This window comes from Syngnathus leptorhynchus, chromosome 6 (assembly GCF_054491065.1).
Source record: "Syngnathus leptorhynchus isolate UIUO chromosome 6, UIUO_Slep, whole genome shotgun sequence".
NCBI lineage: Eukaryota > Metazoa > Chordata > Actinopteri > Syngnathiformes > Syngnathidae > Syngnathus > Syngnathus leptorhynchus.
In genome coordinates, this window is record NC_141200.1 from 986,172 (window position 1) to 1,003,772 (window position 17,601).

General features: G+C 46.3%; 2 protein-coding genes across 4 annotated transcripts; one reads left to right on the plus strand and one right to left on the minus strand.

Annotated features, from left to right (window-relative positions):
• Nucleotides 1-465: 465 nt before the first annotated feature.
• acanb (aggrecan b) lies at nucleotides 466-11,718 on the plus strand. The gene is given in 19 exon segments (XM_085914166.1): nucleotides 466-509; nucleotides 4,466-4,544; nucleotides 4,628-5,011; nucleotides 5,378-5,552; nucleotides 5,657-5,784; nucleotides 5,899-6,199; nucleotides 6,201-6,457; nucleotides 6,567-6,741; nucleotides 6,817-6,944; nucleotides 7,019-7,312; nucleotides 7,378-7,509; nucleotides 7,606-7,713; nucleotides 7,815-7,880; nucleotides 7,917-9,212; nucleotides 9,285-9,443; nucleotides 9,519-9,601; nucleotides 9,673-9,817; nucleotides 9,925-10,107; nucleotides 10,184-11,718. Coding segments are annotated over 18 exon segments (4,161 nt in total). The 5' UTR covers nucleotides 466-509; nucleotides 4,466-4,471; the 3' UTR covers nucleotides 10,258-11,718.
• On the minus strand, nucleotides 11,029-17,569 carry hapln3 (hyaluronan and proteoglycan link protein 3). 3 transcript variants are annotated; one of them, XM_085914165.1, is made up of 7 exons: nucleotides 17,470-17,569; nucleotides 14,596-14,781; nucleotides 14,196-14,348; nucleotides 13,544-13,936; nucleotides 13,172-13,474; nucleotides 12,794-13,090; nucleotides 11,029-12,715 (listed from the first exon to the last, which is right to left on the minus strand). In XM_085914165.1, exons 3-6 carry the CDS (start codon nucleotides 14,341-14,343, stop codon nucleotides 12,813-12,815), a joined length of 1,122 nt encoding a protein of 373 aa, XP_085770291.1. In that variant the 5' UTR covers nucleotides 14,344-14,348; nucleotides 14,596-14,781; nucleotides 17,470-17,569; the 3' UTR covers nucleotides 11,029-12,715; nucleotides 12,794-12,812. The 3 variants fall into 3 exon arrangements, with proteins under 3 accessions (XP_085770291.1, XP_085770289.1, XP_085770290.1); XM_085914163.1 differs by having other exon boundaries at nucleotides 11,029-13,090; XM_085914164.1 differs by lacking the exon at nucleotides 17,470-17,569 and adding an exon at nucleotides 15,978-15,996 and having other exon boundaries at nucleotides 11,029-13,090.
• Between the last annotated feature and the right edge of the window lie 32 nt (nucleotides 17,570-17,601).

The following is a 17,601-nucleotide window of genomic DNA, read 5'->3' on the forward strand; positions in this document are numbered from 1 at the left end:
ACATATGTATGTACATACAGAGGCACCTCATCATGTGATTTTGCCCCACAGGGGTGTGTAGACTTTTACATCCACTGGCTGGCTGATTTGTCAGCTCATTTTATAATCATCAAATTATCCAAAATTTGTTTGCTTGTAAGTTATATCTTTATGTTTTTCTTAATGACATATATTTTTTATTAATCAACCAATGAATTGTTTATTGTAAACTTTTCATGCTAAATATTGTAAATGGCCTAAAATATAATATGATATAATTAATATAATATGATACAAGCCCACCCCAGTTGATCTTGCTTGCCCCTAAGCAGGAAAGGAGCCCATCTCTGAACCTTCCTCACCCTCCTTTCTCCTTTCCTTGCCTTCCCTTCCCTTTCCTCCTCCTCCTTTTCCAACATCTAAATGTGCACTGGCGTTTGAATAAAGCTTCTTTCTGCTCTCCTCCACAAGCAGGAGTCACATCCCCCGCCAGTCAGCGGCCACCGGGAGGGAGCTTCAGAGCATCAACGGTACGTACCCGGCCGGCAACATGATTCACTTCAAAAAGTTGGAAATGAGATGTTGTGAAAGTAGAAGTTGGTGGATGGACTCTCTGGAAGTCTTGTAGAATGTTTTGGGGGGGAATCTGAAAGTATTTGCTCTCAAATTTCCTTTCCATGCATTTATCTGGTAGAGTATTGAAATTGATCGGTAAAATCAATTGAAAGTGATGGAATGATCCTTTTCCCCCTTTTCAGTACAATCCTTGATGAGTGACGCGATGATAAAAACATTACCATGACACACATTTGGGGGGATTTTCTTGGGATTCTGCTGAGGTTTTACTTTTTGTATTGACCAATGAAGGGCTCCAATGTTGCCCAAAGTAAGGACCCTGACACTCTATTGTAACATTTGTATTACTTACTGTATTTTATTTTTTTTTTAAAGTCACAACGAGACCTATTTGCCATCAGACAATGAGTAAATATTGTTGAAACTTGTTCAAACCGATTCTTTCCGCTTTCACCTGACAAACGAAACATTCCAGAGAGTATTTAAAATGACCAGATAGCCTGCGCTAGCATACAATGGGAAACGCCAAAGGAACCCGGGCTAACAATTAGCATCTATCGTTGTTAGCTTTTAAGCACCTATCCGAACAGAAACGATTGGGCGGGTTACAGACAATCTAAAACTCTTGGCGGGCATATGATTTCTTCTTTAGCATCTGCCAAGGAGAACCAGTATTAGTGCTGTACTGAGAAGCCAAGAGAGGAGCTCATTTTTGATGAATTTCTGTCTTATACAGCCCCCAGGTGGCCTTAACGCACTGTAAAACAATATGCCATGCAACAGAAAGTGACAAATGATTACTTTTTGTCTTTGTCAAGGAAAATATTAGAATGTTGTTACTTTTTGGAGAGAGGATAAATAGCATTTCAGTTTTAGTGGTGAAAAATGATTACGATATAAGTATGATCAAGGGGGAAAAAAATCTAACTCATATTTCAAGGCACTACTCTAAAGTGTAATTGTTTATTATATACTGCAGTTATTTATCTCATTTAGGCATTTTTTTTATTCTTGCTTTAACGGGTCGTTTGTTGAGTGGGGAAATTTTTGTGTGTTTTTCTGTTTCATGCAGTAATTGGTTATTTCCTGAAAAAAAAAAAAGGATCGTGGTTATGCAATTATTGTAATTTTCTAAAAAATTAGAATCGTGGTTCTGACTTAAAAAGAAACAGACGACATTTCCTGTTTGTGAGCCTCTCGCTGGGACTGAAAGCCTTTTTGTTTTTTTTCCTCCAAATTTCTGGATCAGAGGCACCTTTAGCAGTCCAGCAGCCAATTTTCCATCGCCTTTCTCCTTGGAGGCCACGTCCCGTTTCTATGGCGACGTCGGTCTCCCCGGGCTCCCATTGTGAATTTCAATTGGCAGATGTTGCTTGAATGAGAAAACAAAAAGACATTTTCCCCACATATCACTCAAATGAATGAAGATGAAAAATGTGCAGATGTGGTTGTGACCTGAGAATGCGGAATATGTGCTACTAATGCATCTTTAACCACCTGTGATTTTTTTTTTCCCTCGCTGTACAAGAGTGTGTGTGTTCTCTAACATGAGCCTTACAGTACACACACACACACACAGATATATTTCCTAGCATCAGACGCACGTTGCCACACGTCGCCTGTGAGTGTGTTGCACTGTGTGTGTTGATATCAATGTCCACTCTGTTCTGCCAATGAGGGACTTTGGAAGGTTTTTTGGGGGTTGGGTGCCCGCCCCTTGTGTTTACCTTGGCAAGGTTGCACCCCTCCCAAAAAGCCCTGCCCCTGCCCCTGTCCATAGCGGGAACAAACCAAGGCCTCTTTGCCCGCCGTCACCTCGGCTGCAAGCGGAACATACCGCAGTGACCGAAGAGGGGAGCGGCCGCACCCCGGCCCACCCCGCCCCCATCAAATGAATGAACACACTGTGGCGCCTCGCTCCATTTAGAGGCAATGACTCTTGATGAGTTTCAATGAGGAAAGTCGTTTTTTTTGTTTTTTTTAATTGAGCCATCGACAACTAGGGAGGGCTAATTTGTCATTTAAAATCACTTCAAAGTGGAAATAAATAAATCAATGTTTCAGATGTTAACATGTCCGCCAAATTTGGACCATTAATCAGAAAATGGATACGGCCCAGTTTGTGCATTAAAGGTGCAGTGAATCAAAATGACTTTCTATGGTGATGACAAACAAAAGTTCATTGAGGAATACTGAATGCCGCTATGAATTCATTGCAAAGATATATCAAATTAAAACTCAGCCGGGTCACTTTTGACCAATCAAAGGGTTCAAAAAAGTCGGGTGCACCACAGCACAAATTACTTTCCTGGTCTTCTTAGCTCACCTGGCCTCATAGGTGCGGCCATCTTGGAAATAAGACTTGGCATAGTATTACAAAGGCTGCCTCTTATATGTCAAAGTTGGAACTACTCCTCGATTTCAACCAGTAATAATCTGAAAGCTGCGCCTTTTTATCTAATCTTTTCTGCACTTGAAAAATGGAGTTAGCTCACTCTAGTTCCCAAGCGGCTGCATTTTCCCCTTGCGTCGTTCACCAAAATAGCAATCACGTATTCATTAAAGCCTGCAAACTTGAAAATGATTTGGCAAATGCAGTTGTCCCACCCACCTGCTGTTGAGTATACAACCATTTGCAGGAAATACGTTAGTGCCCTGACTAAAACGGGAAAGTTGTCCCTCCCCCTCCCTCACCTAATGAGCCTTTTAGGCTAGGTGTTGACTTTGTGTTTGTTATTGGAGAGAAGTAAAGACTTCGCTCAGTGGAGAACGCAAACACACTGCGCCTTGTTGGAAACGTTCAAAATGTCCTTGTTGACCACGTAATCATGATTTGGGTCAAATGTGACCCCTTTTGACATTTGACAAAAATAAAAACCAGTATAAATAGTATAAGGGGATGATAAATAGCAAATAAATGTTATCATAAAAAAACAAAATAGCCATCATTCTGTCACACTGACATTTGATGCCAATGACACTGAGGACTGAAAATGAACCGTATGGAAGGTTTACGAGAAAAACACAACAACATTCAAACAATATTTAAAGACTGCAACCTAGCAAAAATAGAGAGGTCTAGAATGGAAGAGTCACATCATGGCCATCCGTTTTGGGTCAGTACACACTGTGTGATATTTTGCATGCTGAGACAGCACGACAAACATTGCTGTGACTGTGCCTTTTTGTTTCAGTCTACAGTGTACCAGTGTTAATGGTCAGTTTTCAGTTAGCTGCGTCATTCCAAAAGTTCTCTTTACAGCAGAGCGCCCTCTTGTGGTCAACCTCTGTAAGTGTTAAAATTACACTGGCCACTTGTCCTCGAAACTTAAAGTCGGAGTATTATGGGGGCGGGGGGTTTAAATGATTATTATTAATTTATTCTTATGAGATGACAACATTAAGAATGAGAGAGGGTAAAAAAAAAAGAAATAAGTACCTAAATGGACTGGCATCTCTAATGATGCCAATTTGTTGAATGTAAACGTCAGACGGTTAGAGATTCAATGAGGTTCCTTTTTCCCCTTGAAAGCTGAGCCCAATTTCCCCATCCAACCTGACTTGTGCTGCAAATTCATTGAAGCCCAATGAATCATATTTGGTCTCAACTCATTTCAGGCACTTGGGATATTTCCTGTGCCCTGGCGGCGACACAGAGCCGTTGGGTGTTTAGTCTTTCCAAATGATGTCACTCCAAACGTAAGCGCATATTCTGAAGAACCACCACGGGAAACGTGAGGCGCTTCTAAAGCCGCCCAGTCATTCAACACACCGCACTTTGTCCACACTAACTGAGACATTCTCAAATAATTCATTGAAATAAATACGTGCCAGAAAAGAAGAAATATACTCCACAGAAAGGAAAAAAAAATACTGAAAAAGAAGTAAATGTTTTTTCTGTTGTCTTTAGGCGAAAATGACTTCCCTACTTCTGCTGTGTGTGTCTTTGCCCTTCATCTCAGCAACTCCATCATTTGGACACCATGACGGTACGTCTCGGTGCACGCCTGAGCTAGCAAAAGCTTTTTCCAGGCCCACTCAAATCCAAACTCGTAATCTGTCTTTCACGCAGATTTGGACGGCACGCTGCGTGTTAGCATCCCATCGGCGGCACCTCTGCGCCCCCTGCTGGGTGGCAAGGTGGTAGTGCCCTGCTACTTCCAGGACAACACCGTCAGCGACCCGGGCGCCCCGACCATCGCTCCGTTCTCCCACCGCATCAAATGGACCTTTATCACCAAGGAGAACATTACCACCGTCCTGGTGGCAACAGAGGGCAAAGTCCACGTTGAGAGGGATTACCTGGACAGAGTAACAATGGTCAACTACCCCATAGTGTCCAGCGACGCCTCCCTGGAGATAACGGAGCTGAGGTCCAAAGACTCGGGCACCTACCGCTGCGAAGTCACGCACGGCATCGAGGACAACTATGACAGCGTGGACATCCAGGTTCAGGGTAAGACATGCAGACATCATCTGATTTCTATTTCAATTGGATTTGGGCTTGGCTTGTTTCCATCTCGCGCTACACTGGTTGAGTTTGGTAAAAGGGAAATGGTGACTTGACCTCTGGGCAGACCTGGATCACACCTATGATTCAGACTCTGGGAATGCCTTGGCGTACACCCGCTGGAGCTGGAATCGGTGGCCGCAGACAGATGACTTACATGACTTCATTTTTCTATGACATTGTCCTGTGAGATTGGTAAGGGGTGGCTGGTCTGGTTGGTGAACAGGCACACACATCCCAGACAAATTCAGGATCAGGGTCCCAAACTCAACTGGGAACACAACTTCTAAACATATTCCGTCTGACCGACAGGTATCGTGTTCCACTATCGAGCCATCACCACCCGGTACACCCTGACCTTTGAGAAGGCAAAGGCCGCCTGCATCCAAAACAGCGCCACCATTGCAACCCCCGCCCAACTGCAGGCCGCCTACGATGACGGCTACCACCAGTGTGATGCCGGATGGCTGTCTGATCAGACTGTCAGGTAGTATTGGATGAATGGATATGTGTCGTGAATATCATTCACATCCACGACAACATCACGGGGGATGATAAGACACCTAATCCAGATTTCCGTTCCCTTTTCAGGTACCCCATCCATGAGCCTCGGAAGGAATGCTACGGAGACAAGGAAAACTTCCCTGGCATGAGAACCTATGGAGTGAGAGACGTCAATGAGACTTATGACGTGTACTGTTTTGCGGAGAAGATGGCAGGTGCGTTACGCAACAAGATCCCAATGACACTGTGGAGTTAAATCCCTGCGCTGGCTGAAATACTGTCTCAATATATTTTGGGAAAATTGACTGAATGTGTCTCTCCCCCCCCAGGCAGAGTCTTCTACTCCATGTCAGTGGAGAAGTTCACCTTCCAAGAAGCTGATGATCAATGCACTAAACTGGGTGCCAGACTGGCCAACACCGGAGAGCTTTACCTGGCCTGGAAGGGCGGCATGGATGTGTGTAATGCCGGCTGGTTGGGCGACAGGAGCGTGCGCTACCCCATCAACATCCGCAGGCCTCAGTGTGGAGGCGGGCTCCTGGGAGTCCGAACTGTCTACCTGTTTCCCAACCAGACGGGATACCCCCTCCCGAGCTCTCGTTACGATGCTATCTGCTTCCAAGGTACGTGTTGACTCAGTATTGAAAGAGGATCATTGACCTGAGTGGTTCTAGTATAACTTTGTCACTTTAACAGGTCGCGATGACGAAGGCGCAGTTCCCGGCAGGATCACTCCTTTCCCAGACATCATGAGCATTACCCCCGCCCCTGGAGTTTATCCAGGACTCACAACCCCCGCTGGAGGTCAAGAGATCAAGCAAGGAGGTGTGGACATTCTCACCAAACCTATCTCACCTCCTTTTACAGACGCTGTCATGGCTCCCACCGGTAAACTTCTTCTCTAACGGCATCGTGGTCAGCGCATCACAAATGCTCGAGATACGACGACCATAAGATTGAAATCAGAATGTCCTCAATGTCATTTTCCGGCCAATAGGTGTGGTGTTCCACTACCGACCCATTACTGGTCGCTACACGCTGAGCTTTCTGGAGGCCCAACAGGCCTGCAAGAGTATTGGAGCAGTCATCGCCAGCCCCTTGCAGCTCCAGGCAGCCTTCGAGAAAGGCCTGCACCAATGTGACGCTGGTTGGCTCGCTGACCAGAGTGTCAGGTGTGCTAAAGGCAGAATTAATGCACGCTAGTAGAATCTTCATAAACATCTCAACAAAATATCTCTTGTGTTCAGGTATCCCATCGTTTCACCCCGAGATAACTGTGCGGGCAATCTTCTTCACCTTCCCGGGGTCCGATCCTATGGCCTAAGGCCAGACTCTGAGCGTTATGATGTATTTTGCTATGTCGAACGTCTGCATGGTCAGGATCTAGTCACACCTGAAATCGCTGAATTTAGGTCTTGGCATCATGCAATTTTACTCTTTCTTTCCAAGGTGAGGTCTTCTTCAGCAGCGACTATGACAGCTTCTCCTTTGAGGAGGCCGTGCAGCACTGCGAGGAACTCAACACCACGCTGGCCACAACCGGCCAGATGTACGCCGCATGGAACCAAGGCCTTGACAAATGCCGCCCAGGTTGGCTGATGGACCGCAGTGTCCGATATCCCATCACAAGCTCCAGATCCAACTGCGGGGGCGGCCAAGTAGGCGTGCACATTATCTACGCTTTCCCCAACCAGACGGGATTTCCCGATGAGCACTCGCGCTATGACGCCTACTGTTTCAAAGGTAAGAAACTGCGATTCACCTTTTGATATTACGGTCGATTCCCAACTGAATTTTGTGTTTTACAGCTAAAACACTCGCCGTTGAGACTGACAGGAAAAGCACCGTTGACACCATCAGCGAAACCATTTTCGACAAGTTACTGACAGTGGATGTTATCAGAAAGACAACGGTCGCAGTCGATCGTGTCACTCCTACTCGTAAGACTGATTCTGTAAAATCACTTTTGAAGTTGCTTTCTATTTTGGTCGCTCCACTTTTCTGGTCTCACGTGAAATTTCGACGTTTGATTTTAGTCGAGCCATCGGTGGGTTACAATGACACCCAAACGATTCTGAACGCCACAGAAATCGAAGAGGTGATCCAAAGGACAAACATCACAACCCAGCTAATTGCACCTACTGGTAAGACAACTGTGATCAACTGCATGAACATAACATATAGGTTTTGAAGGATTGCACAGTACCTGCACATTGAAAAATGACGTCTCCAATTTGACTTCTAGTTCCAGTTGATGGTTCTGCATCTGGATCGGGCGATGCTTCAGCCAGTGGGGATCTTCAAATCTCAGGCGATCATTCAGCCAGTGGGGATCTTCAGATCTCAGGCGATCATTCAGCCAGTGGGGATCTTCAGATCTCAGGCGATCATTCAGCCAGTGGGGATCTTCAAATCTCAGGCGAGTCCAGCACCACCAGCGGGAGCGGAGCGTCTGGCTCAGGATTGGACGTCACCTTCAGTGGACACACAGACATCCTGTCAGGAGACCATTCTGCCTCTGGTGACCCGCAAGGAGCAGAGGGTGGCAGCGCAATCTTCACCTCAGGAGACTCCTTTAGCGCATCAGGATCTGGCTCCGGTTTTGTTGTGTCAGGGTCAGGCTCTGCCAGGGGCAGTGGAGACATTAGTGGCAGCAGTGGTGACATTCTGATCAATATACTGGATGGAAAAGAGAAAGAACTGGTGATCCCGACCCTAACTGAGCAAGAGTTAGGTAGTGGAGTCTTGTGGGCGTCAGGTATGTCCGGGTCAGGAAGCACGTCTGGATCAGGAGGTATGTCCGGGTCAGGCAGTGGGTTTTCTGATATCATTTTTGCAGACAACAGTGCCATTGACGCAACAGTTCAGCAATCAAGAGAGCAGGAGTTGTACGGATCTGCCGAAATGTCCGGCTCAGGATCGATTTCCGGATCAGGCTCCTTGTCTGGCTCAGGCATCAGTGGATTTTCTGGCATCACCTTTACAGACAGCAGTGGCGTTGACCTGACAATTCTTCAATCAGGAGAGCAGGAGTTGTCCGGGTCTTCTGAAATGTCCGGTTCAGGATCTTTATCTGGATCTGGCTCTGCCTCTTTGTCAGGGTCAGGCATCAGTGGATTTTCTGGCATCTCCTTCACGGACAACAGTGCCATTGACTTAACAATCCAGCCATCAGGAGATCAGGAGTTGTCTGGATCTCATCCCTACGCATCGGGCTACCCCGGGGGCTTTCCGAGCGGTTTCGCATCTGGTCTTTCGGGCAGCGGTTCTGCCTCTGGCCGACCTTCCCAAACGGACGGTGATGTCATCTTTCTAACAGCTGACAGGATGAAGGAAGTTTCCCCTCAGGCACATCATCCAGAAGAGGGACGCGGGGTTGTCGAAATTAGTGGCCAGGAAAGTGGCTCGGGGACCCATCTTCAGATCTCTAGCAGTGGCGGGCCCTCAACTGCCGGGCTTTCTATAGCTTTTACTCCTGGATCTATAATGACTTATCCAGACTACAATGGACCATCTGGACACGAGGAAGAGGGGGCTACAGTCGTCGTTCTGACTCCAGACCCTGCGTACGTCAGCCCAACCACAGCACCGTCGATTTCACTGGCAACACCTCCCGTTGTGGAGCAGCCACAAGTCGAAGAGGGTATGTCGCTCGCGGTAGTGCACGCAAAATAAAAATCGATATCGTTAAAGTCTTTTGTCATATTGTGTGCAGCTGTACACGGTTGTCCCGAGGGTTGGTTGGAGTTCGGGGGAAGCTGTTACCTCCACTTTGCCGACAGACACACCTGGTCAGATGCCGAGCAACGTTGCCAGGAACTCGATGCCCACCTGGTCAGTGTCACATCTGAAGAGGAGCAGCAGTTTCTCAACTGTAAGTGATACTCCAGCGCATTTCAGATGCAAAAACCGAACCAGTCTCGGAAATATCGATGTCTCTGCTTCATAGCTAAAGGTCAAGACTACGAGTGGATCGGTCTCAACGACAAAGAAGTCCAGAATGAATTCCGATGGACAGACGGCAGCGCCCTGGTGAGTTTCAAGATGGAGGAGTATCTCGGAACGAGGGTTCACATTTGTTTGCGACAATTGTGACATCCCAGACGTACGAGAACTGGAGACCAAACCAACCTGACAACTACTTCAACTCCGGGGAGGACTGCGTGGTCATGATCGGCCACGAGGGAGGCCAGTGGAACGACGTTCCTTGCAACTACTACCTTCCCTTCTCGTGCAAGACTCAACCCGGTAGGAACTGATCCAGATCGACTTCCTATGTATCGAAACCGTCCGATTGAGTGCTGATCCGAATGACAAGATCGACCATTTCATTTCATCATTGTCTTTCCCGCCAGCGGGGTGCGGAGCGCCCCCAGAGGTGGCTCACGGTTCACCGATGGGCGTCACCAGAGATCGCTACGCCGTCAACTCTAAAGTGCGCTACCAGTGTCAAGCGGGCTACACGCAGCGCCACCTGCCTGTCATACGTTGCATGGAGAACGGACAGTGGGAGAGGCCACAAGTGGAATGCACAGAAAGTGAGTTTTTCGAACATTCTTTGGCGTCGCACTCGAGAACAAAGACTTTTGCTCAATCTTTTGTTTGGTCCTCTAGCATCCGGCGGCAACAGGCTACACAAACGATCGGTGAAGAGCAGAAGTCGACGGGAGCACAGGAAGACGCTTTGAGCGGGACTGAATGAAGCCCAAGTGAGATTCACATAAGGACCCCTCCCTCTCGTGGACACCAAGCATATCGCCCGACCAAAAGCCGCCAATGTAAATACAAAAGCACTAAAACACATTTAAACGGTGACGATGTAACTGACTCACATTTCCCATCCGTGTCTTTAGTGAAGGCACTTACATTGTTATTTATAGAGTCTAATTTATAGCTGTAACAAGTTCTCCATGCACAAGTACTACTGGAGGAGTCAAGGCAAAAGTGTTATTGATTGCAAATGATAGCGTGTTGCTATACTATATTTTGAGCCCATTTTATGTCAGGGTCTGTGTTTGTACTATTTTCAACCATTTTATTTTTGTGTAGTACACATTTGTTCTCATTCAATTCATTCATGCGATGATTTTCACAACATTCCGTTTGTCGGTACAAACAATGGTTTTAAACACAAAGAAAATGATATCAAGAAGATGTAGTCATTTTTGGATTTTGGAAAAAAAACAAAAACAAAACATTAATCGAGATTAATTGAAGCGTACATTGTCCCACTCTCACGTTAGATGAAATTATTTTTTTTTAGGAAATAAAGGGCACTTTTGATAACATTTTAACATTTACGAAAACATCCGTTTTCATTGACGACTTTTGCCTTTAGGTTACGTTGCTTTGTGTTGAGCAAAATGCAAAGATTCGAAATTGTCGAGTTGTTAACGGAAACATAAAATCGTGAATAAATCAATTGTCTTTATATTGTGCAAAAACAAATCATAGTTTATTGACAATTACATCTTCCCACTCTTGCGTAGGTTTTTAAAATAACAAATACCGCTAAATATTCCCACTCTTACATAGTTGAGGATAATTTGCCATTCTTATTTTAAAAAAAAAAAAATAGCTTTTTGAAACATTCCATAGGCAAACACAAATTGGAATTCAACATGTCTGTGATTGAAAACTCCAATTTGAATGGTGACTGTTAGTGGAGACCCATCGCTGGCTTGACGCTTGGGACTCGCTGTAAATATTGGACGCCGCAACTGTGTGAACAGCAGGATCTGTCATTAACATACAATTTCTTTGTCATTATTCATCCTGTATCATTCCTTGTTAGCAAATGCAGATGTCATGGGTTACTTAGTCTGTGGAACCGGATGAATGTGATTAGTTGTGTAGTTTTAAAATGTGAGCCCCATTTGCAGAACACACTGGCGCACAGACAGTCCATTCTTACTCGGTTTAAATTCTCACAGTATAAAAAAAATGATGTGGCACTTCTGCAGGGGAGAAAAGTGTTTTAGAAGGCAGATACAGACTGTGATACGGCAAGTACATCGAGCGGACAGTCAATTCCATTTTTGAAGAATAAAACAGGCACCGGAATATAAAGTCAAGAAGTCACTGTGTGGTTGTCACCATCCCTGACGTGAGCATACACTTTGCTGTAGTGTGCTGCGCCAAATAAAAAGATGGAATCCACTCCATGCGTGTGAGTGACATGATTTTTTTTCTTTTTTCCCTGACGACAACATCGTGAGCGTGACACAAATATCAAATCAAAGATGTGCCCAGTGGTGATTTATTGCTTCATATAAAACGATACAAAATTGCATTGATGTGTTTGAGTAGATCGAAAAAGAAGCGGGTTGTTATCGGATTATTCCGCGCCTAAAAAAAAAAAGTATAAATCGAGCAGATACATTGAAATGCTGTTTTAATGAAAAAGCAACACTAATGTTTAAGTCACAGATGCTTAAGTAAACCAGTAGGAGGAGCCCTTCAGCTAAATGTACAGCGCGTGTGACGTCACAGTGAGGAGGGAAAAAAACAACATCTGAACTTCCAGGTGGCACAAAATAGTAGTAAAAGTAAAAAAATCATCCAGAATGGTGATTACAGCATATTTATGCAATCATCGTATTCTTTGTCGCTTGAGCAACAATACCGCAGGTCGAGCAATCTTTGGGACCCGCAACAAAACAGAAAATGAGGGAAGATAAAAAAAACATTCAAAAACAACCTTAGATTAAGTCATTCTACCAAACAGGATTTTCTACAAAGTGTTCCAACGCCTCTTTTCCAATGCACGGTACCGACTCGTCTCAGCATGGCTCCATTTGCTATTGACGCTTCGTCTCAAAGCGCTTCAAAAGATTTCGACCCAACTCGTTCGCAATAACGTTTTTCAACAGGGAGGGGTGGAGGGAACAGAATTAAACCCCATTGTCGTTGATGTTAACGGGGAATGGGCCATCGGGAAAAAAACAAAAAAAAAAACAGTACAAACACACACGCTAACGTTAGCTTACCCCGATTTGGCTCCTCTTCTTGCCCTCAGTACCCCGCCCGACCACTGAAGAAGTTTTAGAATGAGGGGGAAAACCAACCTTCCCAAACCGAGGCGAGTAGAACCAAGCGAGTACTGTGCACTGGGAAAGAGGCGTCAAGAAGTTGGCATCACAGTCACTAGTGAGAGGAGAACAATATCAATTCAAATGGTCTCAATAATACCCATTTCTTTTGTAGGCTAATGCTAAAGCTAACCTCTCAGATAGCCCAGAGGTTAGCGATAACAGTAGACGCCAAATTTCAGGTGGCGCGGGGGGAAGCCGAAGCTACGCACGCCCGCTTGCGGCGGCCCGCAGTTAGCGCGAGGCTTGACGATGGGATAGCGGACGCTGCCGTCCGTCAGCCAGCCGGCGTCGCAGCGGTCCAATCCCGCCAGTCTCCATGCGGCGTACAGCTGGCCCACTTTAGCCACGTGAGCGGAGTTGCCCGCGCACGCCTGCAGCGCTTCGGTGAAGTTGAGCTTGGTCGGGCTCGCGAGGAAGTACACGGTCCCTGCCGAAGGGGAAGTCAAGTCCAAACATTTGTTTACGTTCTTGAGTCGAAACACGATAATCCACCTTTGCTGATCCTGACCTTTGACGGAAGCGGAGAAGCAGAAGGCGTCAAAGCGGTGGAGGAGACGATGGCGTTGGCCGTAGGTGCGCAGGCCCGGCGCCAGGTCCGCCCCCCCGCATCCGTCACGCGGCGTCGTGATGGGGTACTGCACGGTGCCGTCGGCCAACCAGCCGGCGTTGCACCAGTCCAGGCCCTCGTCCCACGCCGTGAAGAGCTGCTCGAAGGTGGCCAGGGTGGCGTCCTGATCCTGGCACGCCTGCTGGGCCCCCTGGAAGTTGAAGTGGTAGCGTCCTTCGGCGGAGTGGTACGGAAACACCACACCTGCAGCCGAGTAGAGAAATACATGGAAAAAGATTCTGGGGGGTTCTTTTTCGTACCCGGTCCACTCACCTCGCAGCTCCAATTCCACGGTGACGCTCTCATCCTCCAAGCCGTCTATCACCTCGCAACGGTACCGTCCCGTATCGTTGAGACGCAGCTCACTGATGACCAGCGACATGTCGCCCGGCGCCGAACGTCGCAGGCGGACCCGGCCTCGGAATCCGCCGTAGCTGCGGTGGCGGTTGTCCATGGCGACCATCACCTGCGTTTCCATGGCGGCGGGGTGAACGGGCTCGCCGACGGCGTTGGCGGGCAACCACGACCACTTGACCCGCGTCCGGCGCGGTTCGTTGAGCTCGGGTTCGTAATGGAAGTGGCAGGGAAGGGTGACGCTGCTGCCCCTGGTGGCTGACACGGATGGGTTCGGGGACTCCACGTACAGACGGACCCCGTTGAAATAGACTGTGAGAAGACACAACTTGGTCACTTGGGGGAAAAAAATACAATATAGGTCATGTATATTAAAGTGAGAATAAGCGGTTTGCAAAATGGATGGATTTGCCATATTGTGAAAAATAAATGATGTATTGGAAAATACAGCTATATTATGGAGATTAAAATGGGGCATAAATTTAAAAGATAATTAAATAATCCAATAAAGACAAAAAATATGAACAGCACTTTTAAAATATATATTTTTGCAACAAATATGATGGACTACTTTCTCCGTTGCCATTGCCGTTGCTGCCGTCATGATAGTAGAAGCCGTTCTTGAAGTTGAAGTGAACGGCGGCGGCGGCGGCGGCGGCCGCGGGCAGCAGCACAAGTCCGCATAAGGCCAACAGGGGGCGCAAGAGACCACCGAGCATTACGCCTAAAGACAATTTTCACACACACGCACACACACACAAAAAAGAAAGTCCCCGAAATACCAACAGGGTGTTTTAGTCACATCCATTTTATCCATAAAATGATTTCATGTCAAATATTTTCGTTTCAAGTCGTCTTGCTGCTCTTCTGTTCCCATCACTAATAAACAGCAAAGTTTCTACCAACAGCTTTCTCCTTCCTCGTCTTCAACATTTGAACACAACACCAAACATGAATGATATCAAACTCACCAAGTGGGAAGAGACGAGAAGAAGAGCCAGCCAGCCAGGCAGCCACTCACTCACTCACTCGGTTGCTCACTGCACGCGTCTTTGTGGATCGGTTCCTCTATGGATGTGTGTGGACTTCACCGTCTCCTCCTCCTCCTCCTCAACGTGGGGTGACGTCACCACGGCGGGCTCCACACTGCGACCTCACTTAAAAGTAGTAGTGGATGACAATTCAGAAAAATGGTCATTTTAACGCGTCAAATATTTATACTTCTTAATAACGATTTGAAATGTAATCTAGGTGTGAATTTAAGGCTATCAAGTATATTATAGAAACATTGCCGATAACATTGCTTACTTGTGTTTCAGATATGGCATGCTAGCATTAAGGTAAGATAGTTTTTGCTACCATTTAGCGCTCGTATCAAAATGTGCATACGGACGCAAAAACAAATTAGTAAATGAGGTCATGCATCTAAAAAAAAAAAACTGTCGAGGTGCCACTGTAGTGTTTTTGATGACATCTTGGTGTCGGACGCCATTAAGTTGGGCCATAACTTTATCCAATAGAAGAAAGTGCGTTGCCGCCATCTTGTGGCATGTATAGGTAATTACAGTCACAAGTCACGGGGGTTCACCGTCCAAAGAGTTAATTTTCCGCAATATGTCCCGCTGAATGAAAGTCAGCTGCAAAGACAACACAAGCCAAGCATTTGTTCAGAAGGCTGGCGGCCATATTGGCCAAAGGTCATTTTTGTTTTGCCAAAGCCTTGAGTAGATAGAACATGCGTCGCCCTGGTCAAGTAGCTTCCGCAGACAATATACTGTTGAGCAAACACTGTCACGCTTGAGTGAAGCGCAGATGTTGGCCGCCCTCCTGACACCAAGGCCCAACCTCATCCAAACTCTGGCCACCGACAACACCATAAAAACGTCCTGCTTCCCTTCGAAACAATTCCGAGAACTGTCGAGAACCGTGCGTGTTCACACCGCGTTACTCTTCAAAGAGTCAAAGCGGGCAGATGATCGGCTGGTAAATTCTGTTTTATATCACACACAGGATTGTGCATAGCAAGATGAAAACATATCACTATTTTGTGTGGAGTTCCTCAGGGATTGTCCGGTCCCACCAGTTTCTCTTAAAATCAATCAATCAATCAATAAACACACTGCAGGAAGGAATAGTACACCTTTTTTTCTTCGACATCACAAATGGAATGGACCTAAACTACTTCCCTGAGGAACCCCACTTAAAATTGTGCTTGTTCTCCTAAAAAAAGCACTAGGGGGGGTCACATTCCACTTGCGGAGAGTGATGACAAGATGATGGACTGCTGTCAAGTGAGTCTTGCCAGGTTAACGTTTGTTATCACTTCCTCAACAATCCAACTTTTCAAGCGTACCTCGCCGAAGCCAGTGTTGCTCCCTAAGTTGTTATCTGGCTCAGTCTTCCCAGGGCCGTCCGCACATGAAAGCTCGCCGCCTGAGGCCACAAATACCAGCACCCCCTCTCCCTCCCCCCTTTTAAAGCCACCCCCATTGTCAGAAAGAGTGGAGGGCTATAATTTGGGTGCGGGCCCGCAAACCTTCAAGGCCAGCCACTGCTCGTTTGTTTGCGTTTGTGCCGAGCCCAGACGTCTATTGTGTTACCACATCGCGCTGTCATTACACAACCTCTGTAAGTAAGTGTGCATTTGGAGAGGAAGTCCAGCCTCAACTGGAATAACAACTAATAACGTCCTTGTTTTTCTTCGTTGGTAGTCCAAACGCGTGGACGGCAAATCTAAAAAATTCTTTTCATCACTTGCGAACAGAAATAGTCCATTTCCTCATCAAAAAGTTCCTGCAGCAGGAAGTTGGAAGGAGCAGAGATAGATGGATGGATGGATGTGGCCGTCACCTGATTAACGAGCCTGCCCGTGCGGGAATTGTTTCCAGGATGAAACGGGCTCACGCACGTGACGTGTTGTCAAGTTCAATTTAGATGTTTGCGCTCTTTGAAGTAAGGAGCCATTTCCGTTCTGAAGCAAGCAGACGCAAAAACCAATGTCTTCAAACGACTCACGCCATGACACATTTGGAATCAGATGAAACGCTGTGGAGGCAGTGTTTGCGTGGCTGTCTCACAGTCCAAATGTTCTGGGTTGGAATCTCAGCTCCAGCTTGTGTGGACGCTACACTGGATGTTGTCCATGCATCTCAAGTTTTACTCCGGAGGTGAATCTGCCCTGAGGGCCCCTGCCTGGGTGAGAAGTCAATAAAAGCTGATACAAGGAGCAATCCATAGCATCCCCCTCCCGAGTTCACGTTTCAATTTGAGATCAATGGAAGCGTCCACACCCATAGAAGAATTAGAATGGTCTGGAACGTCTGGATGTTTTTTTTTTTTTAAAGATAATAATAATAATGAATTATATAATAAGAATGTATGAATATGTTTTATAGATAATAATAAATTATATAATATATGATAAAATATATATTTTTAAAGATAATAATGAGTGAAAATAGCTGGCCGAGATTTATTTGAGTGAGAAATTCACTCAGACGCTTCTGTGCAGAAGGAACTGGTCGGATTTCATTGCTTCTATTAAAACTGCCTAGTCAGCACATTTATTGTAACACACGTGCCTTCAAGGCCTTTAAAAAATACGTTGTTGTAAATAAAAGTGGATTTTTTGGGGGGGGGGGTCTGGGTAGGGGGTCGGCAACACGTTAAAGTCACGATACAACGTAAAACAAACGATGCCGTATTTGGTAACTCGAGCAAGATGGCGTGGGTTTTTTTTTTCTTTCTTTCCCTGATTCCACCCAACAGCGATGATGAGCTCATTAGAAACAAACACATGCAAAGACAATGCGGCGTATTTACATATGTGAGCGTTCGACACTTACTTGCATGACCTTCACGCCAGCCTAATGAGGCGGCGCAGCGGGATCCGGCGAGCTCGGCGTGGCTCCCCGGAGGCCTGACACCTGGGGGGGCGGCCTTTTGATCTCGCACCTTTTTCAATGGAGAACAGCTGC